Source organism: Anser anser (assembly GCF_964211835.1).
Source record: "Anser anser genome assembly, chromosome: 1".
Classification (NCBI taxonomy): Eukaryota; Metazoa; Chordata; class Aves; order Anseriformes; family Anatidae; genus Anser; species Anser anser.
The window spans coordinates 172,787,864-172,800,890 of NC_139720.1; the positions used below are offsets into that span (position 1 = coordinate 172,787,864).

The 13,027-nt window shown below is 36.6% G+C and overlaps 2 protein-coding genes across 30 annotated transcripts in view; one reads left to right on the forward strand and one right to left on the reverse strand.

Moving 5' to 3' along the window:
• PCDH9 (protocadherin 9) overlaps positions 1 to 13,027 on the forward strand; it is an 803,467-nt gene that overhangs the window by 92,446 nt on the left and 697,994 nt on the right. For 7 of the 29 annotated variants that reach the window (XR_014578269.1, XR_014578270.1, XR_014578271.1 and 4 more), the window contains one exon: positions 1 to 13,027. This exon is cut by the window's right edge. The exons of the other annotated variants lie outside the window; for them this stretch is intronic. Coding sequence is in view for 1 of the 7 variants with exons in the window: in XM_083820657.1 (XP_083676783.1) it covers positions 1 to 12 (12 nt within the window). In the remaining 6 variants the exon portion in view is untranslated. 29 annotated transcript variants of the gene reach the window in all.
• The window catches only part of LOC310892632 (uncharacterized protein), a gene marked incomplete at its 5' end in the record, with an annotated part of 30,314 nt that continues 27,117 nt past the window's right edge, over positions 9,831 to 13,027 (reverse strand). Inside the window, one exon of the mRNA XM_083820671.1 lies at positions 9,831 to 13,027. This exon is cut by the window's right edge and continues 11,502 nt beyond it.

Consider the following 13,027-nt stretch of genomic DNA (forward strand, 5'->3'; position numbering starts at 1 on the left):
TTCATAGGTTAATGGCACAATGAGTCCCAAAGGAAGAGAAGGGAGACCTATTGCTACTCAGATGCAGAAGATCTTCTCACAGCAACATCTATCAGTATCTTTCTAAAAGGAAACCAAAAGAAGAGTGGACAAATGATACAAAGTCAGGATGCAAATGTCAGTGGGAGAGGAAGTGAATATGAGACTGTGGCCCAGTCAGTGCTATGAGTACAAAAATTCAATCTAAGGTAGGGCCTTTCTACCTCCGGACTGCCATAACTTTGATTAACCTTGCAGTGTTTCAGCACAGGGTCATGCTATCCCATTGACACTTTTCCTTTGAGATGTCAGTCACATTTCAATGACTTTCCAGTGTGGGCTTGTAAGTTCTGTCTCTTCATTGACTTTGAATGAGACAGGTTGCTTATGAATGCAGCTTGGAGTGTCACTCAGATATTCTTGCACTGTGTTATCTTTGATTGACATGTCTGGAGTGGTGGAAAAATTCAGGGTATCTAACTGCCCCTGTTTTGACAGTGAGGACCCTCTTTTTTTTTTCTTTTTATTGTTATTTTTTTTTTTAATTCTTGAGACTCTTGCCCTTCTGAAGATAATAAAATTTGGTATTGAGTTTCTTTTTTATTATTTTTTTCTTTTGTATTAACAAGCAAAGAAGAGTCCTGTCCTGCAGATGTAGTGACTTAGCACAGGTTTTCACAGCATGAAAAGTGTAGGCTTTACTAATGGAAGATAATATGTTAATGATAACAGAGAAAGTACAGGTTCAGAAAAGGACATAAAAGAATTTCCTATTGGTTCAAGGTAGATAGTTTTATTTTATGTCTGTCTTGTGTAATTCGTAAGGGTTAGGTCCAAAGCTCTTTTAAAAGGACCAGAAAGAAGGGGGAAAAAAATCTAGTTTTCTAGTGTTTATTATTATCAACATAAACTGTAGCTGCTTCTGTGGAAGTTTCACTATGTAGTAGAATGCTGTGTCCCAGAACAGTGATTGTTCCAAGGCAGTGTTATTCAATAAGCTGATTTATAACATATGACTCCAGTTATAATCCAAGAGTTGCTCCATTTATTTTAAACAAAATAAATATTTCTCTGCTGTATCCACTTGAAGTTTATAATCTTGTTTTCAGGAGTGCCCTGGCTCACATAACAGACTTACCCCCCTTCCAGTGCTAACAGAAAATTCAGGGTCTGTGGTGGAGGATGGGAAAACTGTAATATAAAATAGTTCATATTTGTTTCATGGTATTTCATAAATCTGGTTCCCAGGCAGTGAAGGAAAATGAATAAGAAGCATTTTTTTTTTTTTTTAGCTACTACTATAGCTTTCTTGCTCAGCTGAATGGAAAGCAGTATACAAAAACCAGTTACTGCTGGAAACCAAATGCAAAACAATAGCAAACAGAAACTTCTTTAATAAGCATAATCTGTAGTCAGTGAAAGGCAAAGACATCATTAAATTCACAACAGAACTTATTTTTCTACTGTAAACCATAGAGGAAGCAGTCATGCTGAGATGCAAATAAAGAACCAAGGACTGTATCCTGAGTAATGCCGTGCCAAATTTTTGCATGTATGTCCATTTGTGAGGCTGAATCCTGAAACTTGATTAGATCTTTAGGCACCCATTCAGTGCAAAGGGAAAGTACTCTGGGGTGGAATCCACAAAATTTACTGTGATGAGGAGAGGGCTACTTAAGTAAGCTAATAGCAGTGAAAAGGGGATCGGCACATGTTGTCGATCATCATATACAGTTACATCAGCAGGAATAAAAAACGAAAACAACAAAACAAAAAAAATCATAGCTCATAGTCTCATGGCTACAGCACTTGGCAATGGGAGTTGGAATACTCTTGAAAGGCAATTGAAATTAATCCTCTCAAAAGTTACATGAGTGCTTGAACTACTGGATGAGTGGGACCAGTGGTTCTTTCAGCAGACAGTTTTTTTTTTTAAGTGGTACTTACAGTGGTACTTTGTAGAAACCTCAATTTGCTACAGGTGCACAAGAGTGCCTATAAGATCAAGCCCTCAGAAAAAGGAGGCAGAAGAACATCTAGCTTATTGATCCTGATATGGCTTAAGTCTGCTGTAGGTATGAAACTCTTCATCTCTGTTGAAACTTAGACTCTTCCTTATGTGTGCAGAAGCAGGACCTTAGATGTGTGAAAATCTTTAGTGTACAAAGTGTGGAGAGTCTGACCTTGGCATTGCCAGATGCCCATCCAGCTCTCTCATTCCCCCTCCTCAACAGGTCAGGGGAGAAAATAAGATGAAAAATATTGTGGGTGGAGGTAAAGCTAGCGAGATCACTTACCAATCATTTTCAAGGCCAAAAAAGACTTAACTTGGAGAAAATTAATTTACTGTCAACTAAAATAAAGTTGGATGGTGAAAAACAAAAACAAATTAAACCACAAGCTTTCTCCCATGCCCAAACAGTGCAGGAGGGGATGGGGAACAGGGTCTTGGGGTTGCATAGAGTACCTCCTCCTCTTCCACTTCCTCCTCCTCCTCCTCCTCCTCCCTCCTTCTCCTACTCTTTTTCCTTCTCCTTCTGCTAACTTTGGGGTTTGCAGGGCTGTTTCTCACACTTTTTTTTTTCTTTTTTTCCCCTCTCTCCTCTCGTCTGGTTTTGCCCTTTCTTAAAAATGCTTTCACCAAGGTGATGGCTGCTGGGCCTAGTTGTGTCCTGTGGTGGGGCCCCAGCCTCCTCCTCACAGAGGAGCCCTGGAATCCCCCACTGCTAAAACATGGGTGCCTAACCCCAATACACTAGGATGTGGCACATGAGAAATTTAGCTTGATTCACAGATACTGTAGCAACAGAATTTTCACAATTGATATTTTAGGTAGCCATGAAAAATCATCTGTGTTCCATCTTGGTATCAGGAGAATCCCAGGTTGAATTTGTAAGAAATAAGGAAACATTTTTTTTCGTTAACTTGCCTTTAACTTACTATAAGATGTCAGACTAATCATTTAACAATTCTATTCAGTAGTTCCTCTTCCCTTTCTCTCTATATTTTTTCTAATACCAATCACCAAAAGTTTATGAATCCCAATTAATGTTTGTAGTAGCTTTAGGAACTTTGGCAGAACTAGTCAGTTCAAATCTGTGCAAAAACTAGTGCTTCAGTTGGAAACTATACCTTCTTCTTCTAATGCATATTGCAAGCAGATATTAGATTTTATTATGTGGCACACAATACCAATATTAAGTTTACTATGCTTTTTCTGTTTCTAGCTTATACACAAAGAAAATGAAAGCTGATCTATGAAAATCTAACGAGTACATGTATACATTAGTCTATTGACTGTGAAAAACAGATAGGTGCATTTCTAAAAAACTAGATGCCTTTGCTAGTAATAATTTTTATGCTAGTAATAATTTTAATTATTATTTTTTTTAATTTCATTTCTGTTAGTAGTTACACATAATTGTTAACACTCTGATACCTCTTCAAATGATTTTGAGAGTGTTAACATGTTTTCCTCAAAGGTAGAGGTTTCTAATACCTTGTAAGTAGTTTCTTTTTATTCATTTATTTGTATATAATATATTGTATATAACACTAGTGCAAAAGATGTGTATATGTGTACATATATATATATATGATATATATATAGTATAATATGTATATCATTATTCTGTCAATGGCAACATAATGGCCACCCTAGTGATAGGAGCTAATATGCTCAAGAAGAGACCTTCTTAAAACATACTGAAACTCCACGTGATACTGACTTCATTCTTCATTCACCTGTCTTGAAATCTAGCAGAGCCGAAACAAAAAAAAATCGTATTTCCCAGTGGACAGTCATGAGCAAAAAGACAGAAAGCTGTGACATGACTTAAGATATCACACTGGGGGGTCATTGTCTAACTGCAGAGCTCTGTATATTATCACAATAAATGGCTGTGGAAAGTCTTTTAGTTATCTAGAAGAGGTGTTCAGAACCAATTTTCTAATGTATGAGTCTAATATGTGCTTTAATATTAGATGTCTACTGAACTATTTCTCCTGATCTCAGTGCCTGTATTTTTATGCAGTTACTGACAAGGTTTAAGGTGGGTAAAATTAAGCAGGCAGGATCTCTCTTTGGGTCTGTGAAGGTGTGTAACTTCTCTTCATTGCTTAGCTAATTTGCTCATAAAAGCAACTTAACATAATTTAGAAAGTTTGCTTTGCCAAATACTCATGATATAGGTATAAATAAGTTATTAAGTTAGATAGGCTGAGTGCTAAGGGTATATGGATTACATTTACCTAGTGTAGTCAAATATGCAGTGAATACTAAGCAGGGAAAAAGCTAAAGGGGGACTAGATTTCTGTATTCATTTGTGAGTGGGAATAAAAATTTGCACTTTTTATTAGTCAAAATTTGCTAGGACACTAACCTCTTAGAATTATACAATTTCACCAGGAGATTTAGTGAATTTCAGGGTGAATAGAAGAAAGATGTTAGAAGGCAGCCAGTACTTTTTGTTCTCTGCAGCTCTCTACTTTCTACCAGTCTGACTGAATCTACCTAAATGACTAAATGACAGTGTTTCAGCCATCCCTGTTGGGAGATCTTCATAATCTGACAGACTTGGTGTCATTAGGAAGTCTTCCCTAATATTTTGCCAGCAGGGCTCTACTGAAGCTTTTAGGGTAGTGCTATAGCTGTGGAACTGTTGAACCATGCAACACGCAAGCAGTGGCAAGGTGGTATGTCTTTCTGGGATAATGACAACAAACACTTCCTGATGACTTTGGAAATGAGTGGACAGAAATAACTATTTTATTTTTGTTTTATTCTACATGACTGTATTCAAGTGCTCTTTGACCACCGGATATTATCTCTGAATTGATGGCTCTGGAACACTCACCTACTTTCTCGAAGACTGTCTGTTTGTCCTTCTCTTCTGAATAGAGCCATGCTGCAGTGGTGAAATATTAGTGTTACTATTAAGTTTAGATTTTCTTAGTTTAATTCCACTTTGCTTCACTGTATAGGGTATATACATCATACACGAATGTCTCCCTGAAAAAGTGGGAAACACTCATCATTTTGATTCCCATCAAGCAAAATGGGTTCAGCCCAATTTGTCCCAGTTCAGAGTATGTGCCCTACCCTGACAGATGGAGCAGCAACAACTATTTGAGTGCAGTGCCAGATTTATTAGGTGTGATCCAGAAGTGCTGATTATCAAAACCCTGTCAAGCCCCCTTTATAGATTTAGATGGAGTAGAGAAGGAGGCATGCATTTCTGAGAAAGCAGAAGAATGGATTTAATGCTCAGATTAGACATATGACCGAGTTTCACAGACTTTATGGTTGCTTCACATCCTCTGCAGTGAAGTAGCTGACTGTGTGAGTACTCCTAGCCAGTGGTAATTAAAGTGTAATTAGACATGATCCATTGATGTAGCTCAGCTCATGTGTGGTATGTCTCTGTACCAAGGTCATTTGTGTATGTGTCTAAGACAACTTAGATAAGCAAAAAGTAGTGATTTGAAACAGAAGGATGGGCTATTTACGTTAGGTGTTTAGAAAAACTTCTCAGTGGCAAAGATAGTTAAACATCAGAACTGTTTTGTGATACTGCTGTCACTGCAGATCTGGAAGACATGAGCGTATTACAGATAGGAAGAATTGCTTTCTTATGGGTGGAGGCAACTTTCAGTGCTAGGATTTAAAAAAAAAAACCAAAAAACACACACACAAAAAAACTTGCTTGCCCTAAGCCATTTAGCAGCAGTTTTATCAAAAGTCTGTGTTTGAGGAGGGTACCTAGTCTTGGTTTCTCAAATTCTGCTGTTCATTTGAACAGAATATTTAGTCCACAGTTTTTGTTTATGATTTTTTTTTAATCTCTCTGACAATGTTTATATTTCTATCCTATATACACATAGCTCCTTCTGAGTTCTATTTGTTACTTGGACTTTTCCTATGCAAATTCTGAGCTAGGCTAGATTTGCTAAAATTGTGGTTGCACAAAGAACAATGAAGACAAGATATGTCTTCATATAATCTTCAAGCGTAATAAAATTATTTGCCTTCAATATTTAAAAAATGTAGGAGAAAGTATATTTTCCATATTATAAGCTGCAGCTGTCATTCCTGCATCTTTATGCACATGTGCCTCTGGAGAAAATAGCTGTGAGGAAGCTATTCACTTCCACTTCCTTGTGGAAGTCCCTGTTCTGGGTGGAGTGTCATTGCCACAGTCACTCCTTGCATGATTCTAGCCATGAATGTACTTTGTGGCAAATAGTCTTAATTTCAACAGCATGTGCTTTTTATTAATTTTACTTCATTGTATATTTTCACTTTAATTTCATTTGAACTTTATTTTCCCACAGAAAAGTTATATAGAAACTAGAAAATAAATTAAAAAGAATTGCTGACACACTAGGAGACACACAGCTCAATAACTCATTAAGGTTTAGAGATGCTTATTACATATATTCTCAATTTTCATTCACAACATGCGAAGTGCAAACTCTCCATCTCTCCTTTGACTGTGCACTGTTGGTAAAATGGATTACATTTTTTCCTTGCACAGGATATATTGACTATTAAGATCCATGAAAATAAACACAATAAAAAATCTAATGAAATGTTATGGTATAGAATAAGTAGTTGCTTTTAAGGTCTTACTGTTTGAGCTGCATTAATTGTACAAGTTACAGAGTTTAATATTTTTGGAGGAAAAAAATAGGAATTTGCTTGAATTATTCATGTTTTGAAAATGGCCTGTATGACCGCTATTTTCATAACTCATTTTTACTGCAAGTTTAACACATACCAAAACTCCCACTGAATTGAGAAATTAGGATAGTTATGATTTTAGCTAAAGTATTTTCATGCTTTCTTTTAAAGAAAAATATTCCTTATTGTTAATATACCGCACAATGCCATGATTGGGAAAATGCAGACCTATGAAATCATGTAATGTTTTCCTTCAATTCAGTAGGTTATAACAATTTATCCTTTTTAGCATGAACTAGATAGCTCTTAAAAGATTTTTAATCTCCCTTTCTCTTCAGTGCAGGAAAAACCTAGACCCCACAAAAATGACTCTTTCATAACAGATGATGTGGAAACTAACAACAAAAGGAACAGTGTTAAGCCTGGGGTACTTTTTCTGATTTTGGTCTGTAGGAGGGGAGAAACAGAAAATAAAGCTATCCTCTCAGTATTGTCTTTATTCTCCCTCTTAGGGCCACATGGAAATCAATTGATAAAGGGTCTTGTGCACCTTGGATGCAAAAAGGGAGTAAAAGTTGAAGATTTTTGTCTTCAGGGCCCCAAGTTGCCTATGCATGCAGATTAGCTTGGATCTTGGTTCATGTTTCTCACAGTCTGAATCCTAACACAGTTAGCAGCTGGAACCCTAATATCCTCCTTGGAAGATATTAAGCTAGATCCATATTTATTCAGCACCTTTTCAGGAATCAAATTTATGCAATCAAAAAGGATAATTTACTTGCAGCTTGCTGCTCCTCTATTACAGCAGCAATGTTTTTGTCCCTGAGTACAGCCAAATTAATAATTTCTTGATATATGCCAGGTTATATTGCTCTTTCCTGACCAAATAAACTAATTTAAATATGTTGCTTGTACTACACTTGGAGGCTGACCCTAGTAAATTGTGGTGACATCCAGAAAATTACTCATTAGGAAAAGGTATTTAGAATAAATGAGCTGTAGATTGAACGAGAAAATGTGCTATAAATCTCATCTTTTATGTGTTTGATTTAATTTACAGTCCCGGTTCTGGTCCATCTTCATCTGGATATTGCTTTATTCTTAAAAGGATTTAGAACAAAATGCGCATCCACCTAGCATGGTATTTTGAATATTCTCTTACCTTTGACAGACCCTCAGATTTAAGGAAGCAAGAAAAGCATGTTTGCCCTAATGATTTTTTTTTTTTAATCAGAAGAAAACCATCAATTCCTAATGAAAAACTGCTAAACACAAAAAAAAAATAAATCGTGCCGTATGGCAATTATGCCAAAAGACTGAATTTATTACCAAATAAAACTGTTGGCTTGTGCATTTCACAGTTTTCTCCATTCACAACCAGTGTGTTTTTAGAGGTTTTCTGTAGGGTTAGTTGCCCAGACTTCTGCAAAAACAACAGTTTGTCCTTATTGCAGTAGGTGTTAGGAAATCAAATCCAACTGGAGCACCGAATGAAATTACAGACTGGTTTTGTCCCAGCTGCATGACACATGCCAAGAGCTGATTTTTCAGTGCAGACATTTAAACAAATGAATACAAAATTATATTTGTTCTCTTACTGAATGAATTATCCTTCTTGTGTTTTTCATATTTCTATGTGCTATATAATATTTCAGCAAATACACTTTTCATTTTCACCTCAGTGAAAATGCTTTTGCACATCACTTTTTCATTTAATAAGTAGTCCCTTAAAGAAGAAAATAACAGCCAATGTAAAGCTCAATTTGATTTTCCAAATCAAATCAAGTAAACTTTGATAACAAATAGATATTTCTGTCTAACAGACTTATTGCATTAGAGCTAGTCAGATAATAGCCATAATGACTTACAACAGCTTCACATGTGACCTGTTTCATTGTTGCTGTTGCGCTGTTGTTTTGTCAAATGTCATTATTTAAAAATAAATAAATAAAATGTGGGATTCTGGAGTGTTTCACTCACTAGCAGTACAGAAAATTCATGTGCAATTTCTTCTAATACACCCTGGTCTCAGAGAGCCTTCTAATGAATACTCACCTCTCAATATGATTTTTAACGTTTAAAAATATGTGTTTAATATCTGAACTTTTTTTTTTTGCCATCAATTTACTTTATTATCTACAATTTTAATTAGGTCATATTATGCAAAGTATTTCCCTTCTTCCTCCCCCTCTCACCTACTGCAGCTATTCATCTATGAAAGTGGACGTTTGCATTATCAGCTCTGATCAGATTTCTTCTCTGTGAGTCTGTGATGCAGTTAGTATGCATTTAGCATGCATATTTAGGCAACATTTGTACAGACCTTTTTATGTAGCTTGCATCCAAATTGTAAAATGACTTTTTTTTTTTTTTTGGTGCAAGCACCTACTAAATGAACTTTCTCGGTGTGTTCAGCAGTGCTTACTACATTCAAATTTTATTGCCAAAAAGAGGGTGAAGGGATAAATTTGAAGACGTGTGATCCCCTCACTTCCACTTGGCCACGCAGTGTGACTCTCACAATTAAGTTGGCAGAGATCCTTGAGATGTGAAAGGGAATCCTTTAGCAAGGACAATGGTGTTTTTATTTGGCAGTAAGAAAAGATGCAAGGGAATACAATTAAGCTCCATACTCTTGCACTGAATGGCTTAATTCAGCTATGCTCGTTCACCAATATTTCACTCCTGTTGCTGTGATTGGCATGGAAGGGAATACAGGAAAATTAAACCACAGAAGCTCTCTTCACAGGGACAACTTACTTATCTATAACCTGTCAAATTCACCAACAGCTAACATCAGTATATGAAACTGTTTCTGAACATATTCATACAGCTTGTTTGGCAGATCAGTTCTGTGTATGGAACTAATCTTTGAATCTCGTCCCTCTGTCTCGGCCTCTCCTGATTTGCCTTCTTTGGCATCTAATGTAAAGGAAATAGTATAATGTGAATTTGTGAATGATATTTTCAGCAAGTTCATGCTGATATAGAATTTCCCTGAGAGGCAACATTAATAATGGGTTGGCACAACACATTTGCTGGAGTGGATTTGATGCCTTGATTGAGTTTCCGTGGTGCGTTTGTTGTTGCTTTGGGGAACGTGTGGATATTGGGTTCAACAGACCATAGAATTTTGAATTAACCTCTCTTTTTCTCTTCATGAATATAATGGCTTCACAATATGTTCTTGCCTGGCCTTTTATTTAAGAGAAAGAAGAGAAGCTTTAATTAAAAAAAAACAAAAAAACATTTTTGAGTGCATTGTGAGGAAAAGTAAATATACATAAGAAAACATTGACTCATAAGAATCTCTTAGGCTACTTTCCCTCAAGAGCATCCTACACTGATTCACTATAAAATATTCAGTTCAGCCCTGAAGTGTAAAAGACGAAAACCATTAGCACTAAGTTCAGAAATGGCAGCTTCAGTTACACACTTTGTTTTGGAGAAGCCTGTGATGAATTTGAGAGACTCCTGGATGATTTTCAAGAGTCTTGTTAAACCCTGTCAGCAGTCTCATTTTAGGTAAATATCTCTTTTTCTTGCAGTTGTAATTGAATAATGCAATTTTACAAGAAAAATTGGGGGGGGGGGGGAAGGAAAAAAAATATATATATATTTTTTTCTTCATTCCCTGATGCTGTGTTCAAATAATCTTCTGTTTGCTTTTTTAGTCAACTAGAAATTTGCTATGAGGGTCTCAAAACACCAGAGGAACAATCTGATCTTTGCCTTATTTCCAAATCCGAAGATTTTTGTGTGTGTGAGCTACACATTCAAATGGGGGAGAGGATAGTGGGTAACAGAAAACAATAATTAGAGCTATATCTGTATTGCAAGGTGAAAAATGTGCTCAGGGTTAACTTAAGGGAAAGCTGATATAAAAATACTAATACGATGATTTGTAAACTGAGGTATAGAGTGAGCTTGAAATCTGTGTTATTTTAAAATGACATACCTGCCAAAGTACGTAACCTTCCTTACATACTCCTACTCCTACTCCTTAGGTTGTTACATTACAAAGAATGTAAAGCTTTACATTTGCTCTATCTTCAATATTTCACCATATGTTTACTCTTTAAGACCTGTTTGTTTATCAAGAAGGATGTTTGTTATTTTAATTCACTAGGCATCTACTTCAGATCAATCTCATATTATTTTGGTTGTTCATCTCACAAGCATATGTTTATATCTAAGCTTTTAATTCAAAACAATAATCAAAAATAGTCTGGAAAAATATGATTACTAAAGGTTTTGGTTTTATTTTAGAGGAAACATGATATGAACTGTTTTTTCAAGTTTACTAATTTTACCTTATCTTAACAGCAATCCATTGATATATTCCTGAACGCTCTTTCTAAGTAAGTGCTGGCCATGATTACAAAAATGAATAAAGCTATTGCATACTTTAGCAATTTGTTTCCTGAGATCCTTGTTCAAAGTTGTGTAGGTTTTAGAAAGCAAATTAATTCTGAGAAAGTTAAATTAACCCTAGGGAAAGTCTGTCTGTATTTCAGACTTGCAGTAAATAATTTACGTGGAATTTATTTGCTTTAGAAATTAGCTCAACAGATACTGACCATCCTTTAGCTCTTAAGATAAGAGTGTTTAAGGCTTTAAATGTTTTCATTTCCTGACAGACACACCAAAAAGTGCAAATTTCTTCCTTTTGATTATAATTCACTACAGCAATCAAAAAAAAAAAAAAAAAGGCATTTCATAGGTTATTGTATGAAAGGGGAATTTTTTTATTTTTCAAATTTTCTTGTTCTCACTATTTTAGCTCCACGTTTGCTAACAACAAGAAACACAAGCTTTAAGTGCATAAAGCACAGGGTGAAGCTTGAAAGCCTGAAGGAGTAGGGGACACTGTTGTTTTATTGTCAACTGACTTAACATTGTGATAGAAACACAGAATTGTAAAATCATATCATAGTTTGGGTTGGAAGGAACCTTAAAGATCATCTAGTTCCAAAACCCCCTGCCATGGGCAGGGACACCTTCCACTAGACCAGTTCACTCAAAGTCCCATTCAACTGGCCTTGATGGGATGGGGCATTCACAACTTCTCTTGGCAACCTGTTCCAGTGCCTCATGACTGTCATGGTGAAAAATTTCTTTCTAATAGCTAAGCTAAATCTACCCTCTTCTAGTTTAAAGCCATTGCACCTTGTCCTATTAGTACACTCCCTGAAAAAGAGTCCCCCTCCAGCTTTCTTGCAGGCCCCCTGTAGGTACTAGAAGGCTGCTATAAGGTCTCCCCAGAGCATGCTCTTCTCTAGACTGAACTTCCCCATCTCTCTCAGCTTTTCTTCATAGGAAAGGTGCTCCAACCCTCTGATCATCTTTGTGGCCCTCCTCTGGACTTGTTCTAATAGGTCCTTGTGCTGGGGGCCCCAAAGCTGAATGCAGTGCTCCAGGTGGGATCTCACGAGAGCAAAGTAGAGAGGGAGAATCACCTCCCTCCTGCTGGACACACTTCTTTTCATGCAGCCCAAGATACAGTTGGCTTTCTGGGCTGCAAATGCACATTGCTGGCTTTTGTTGGGTTTTTGTCCACCAACACCTCCAAGTCCTTTTCCTCAGGGCTGCTCTCCATCCATCCTCCACCCAGCCTGTATTTGCGCTTGGGATTGCCCCAACCCAGGTCCAGGACCTTGTACTTTGGCCTGTCAGATGTTGGCTTATGAGATAAACAACCAGGCATTCCTGCTCTTTTTGCTCTTGCCTTTGCTTATTCCATCTCCACAGATAAGAGTCAAAATTGGTTAATAAATGATAGTGCCCGTTGCTCTAAGGTGGGTACAGAGAACTGAGAATCCCAGTAATGCTGTAAAGTGATATGAAGCATTTCTTTAAAACTGTTCTTCCCACTATTTTTATCTCTACTGGGCTCAGCTGTAAAAGTGACAGGGAAATTTTAGCAGAAGTTGTCACGATGTTGCCAAGCCCACACAACTGTACTTGATTTGGAAATCCAGCTTCTTGCATGGCGTGAAATGTGGGCAGTTTTGGTATCAAATCGGTCTGCTTTTTACATGCAAATAAAAAACACTTAGCTTGTTACCATATGGAACAAAAGTAATTACTAAGGATGAAAGGCAAAACAAGACAATTAACATGCTTGTTGTTTGTCAAGAAGCAACCTTCTACATCTCAGAACGCTGTAATTCAGGTCTCATGATGAGGGTTTGTGGGAATGCACCAGAAGTAGTGATTTGAAAGATTTATTCACTTATTGCAGTGACAAATGCAATGGAAACCTGTTCAGAGACTTGCTTTATACTCAATTGCCTCTTGTAACTGATTCATTTATCAGATATTTGA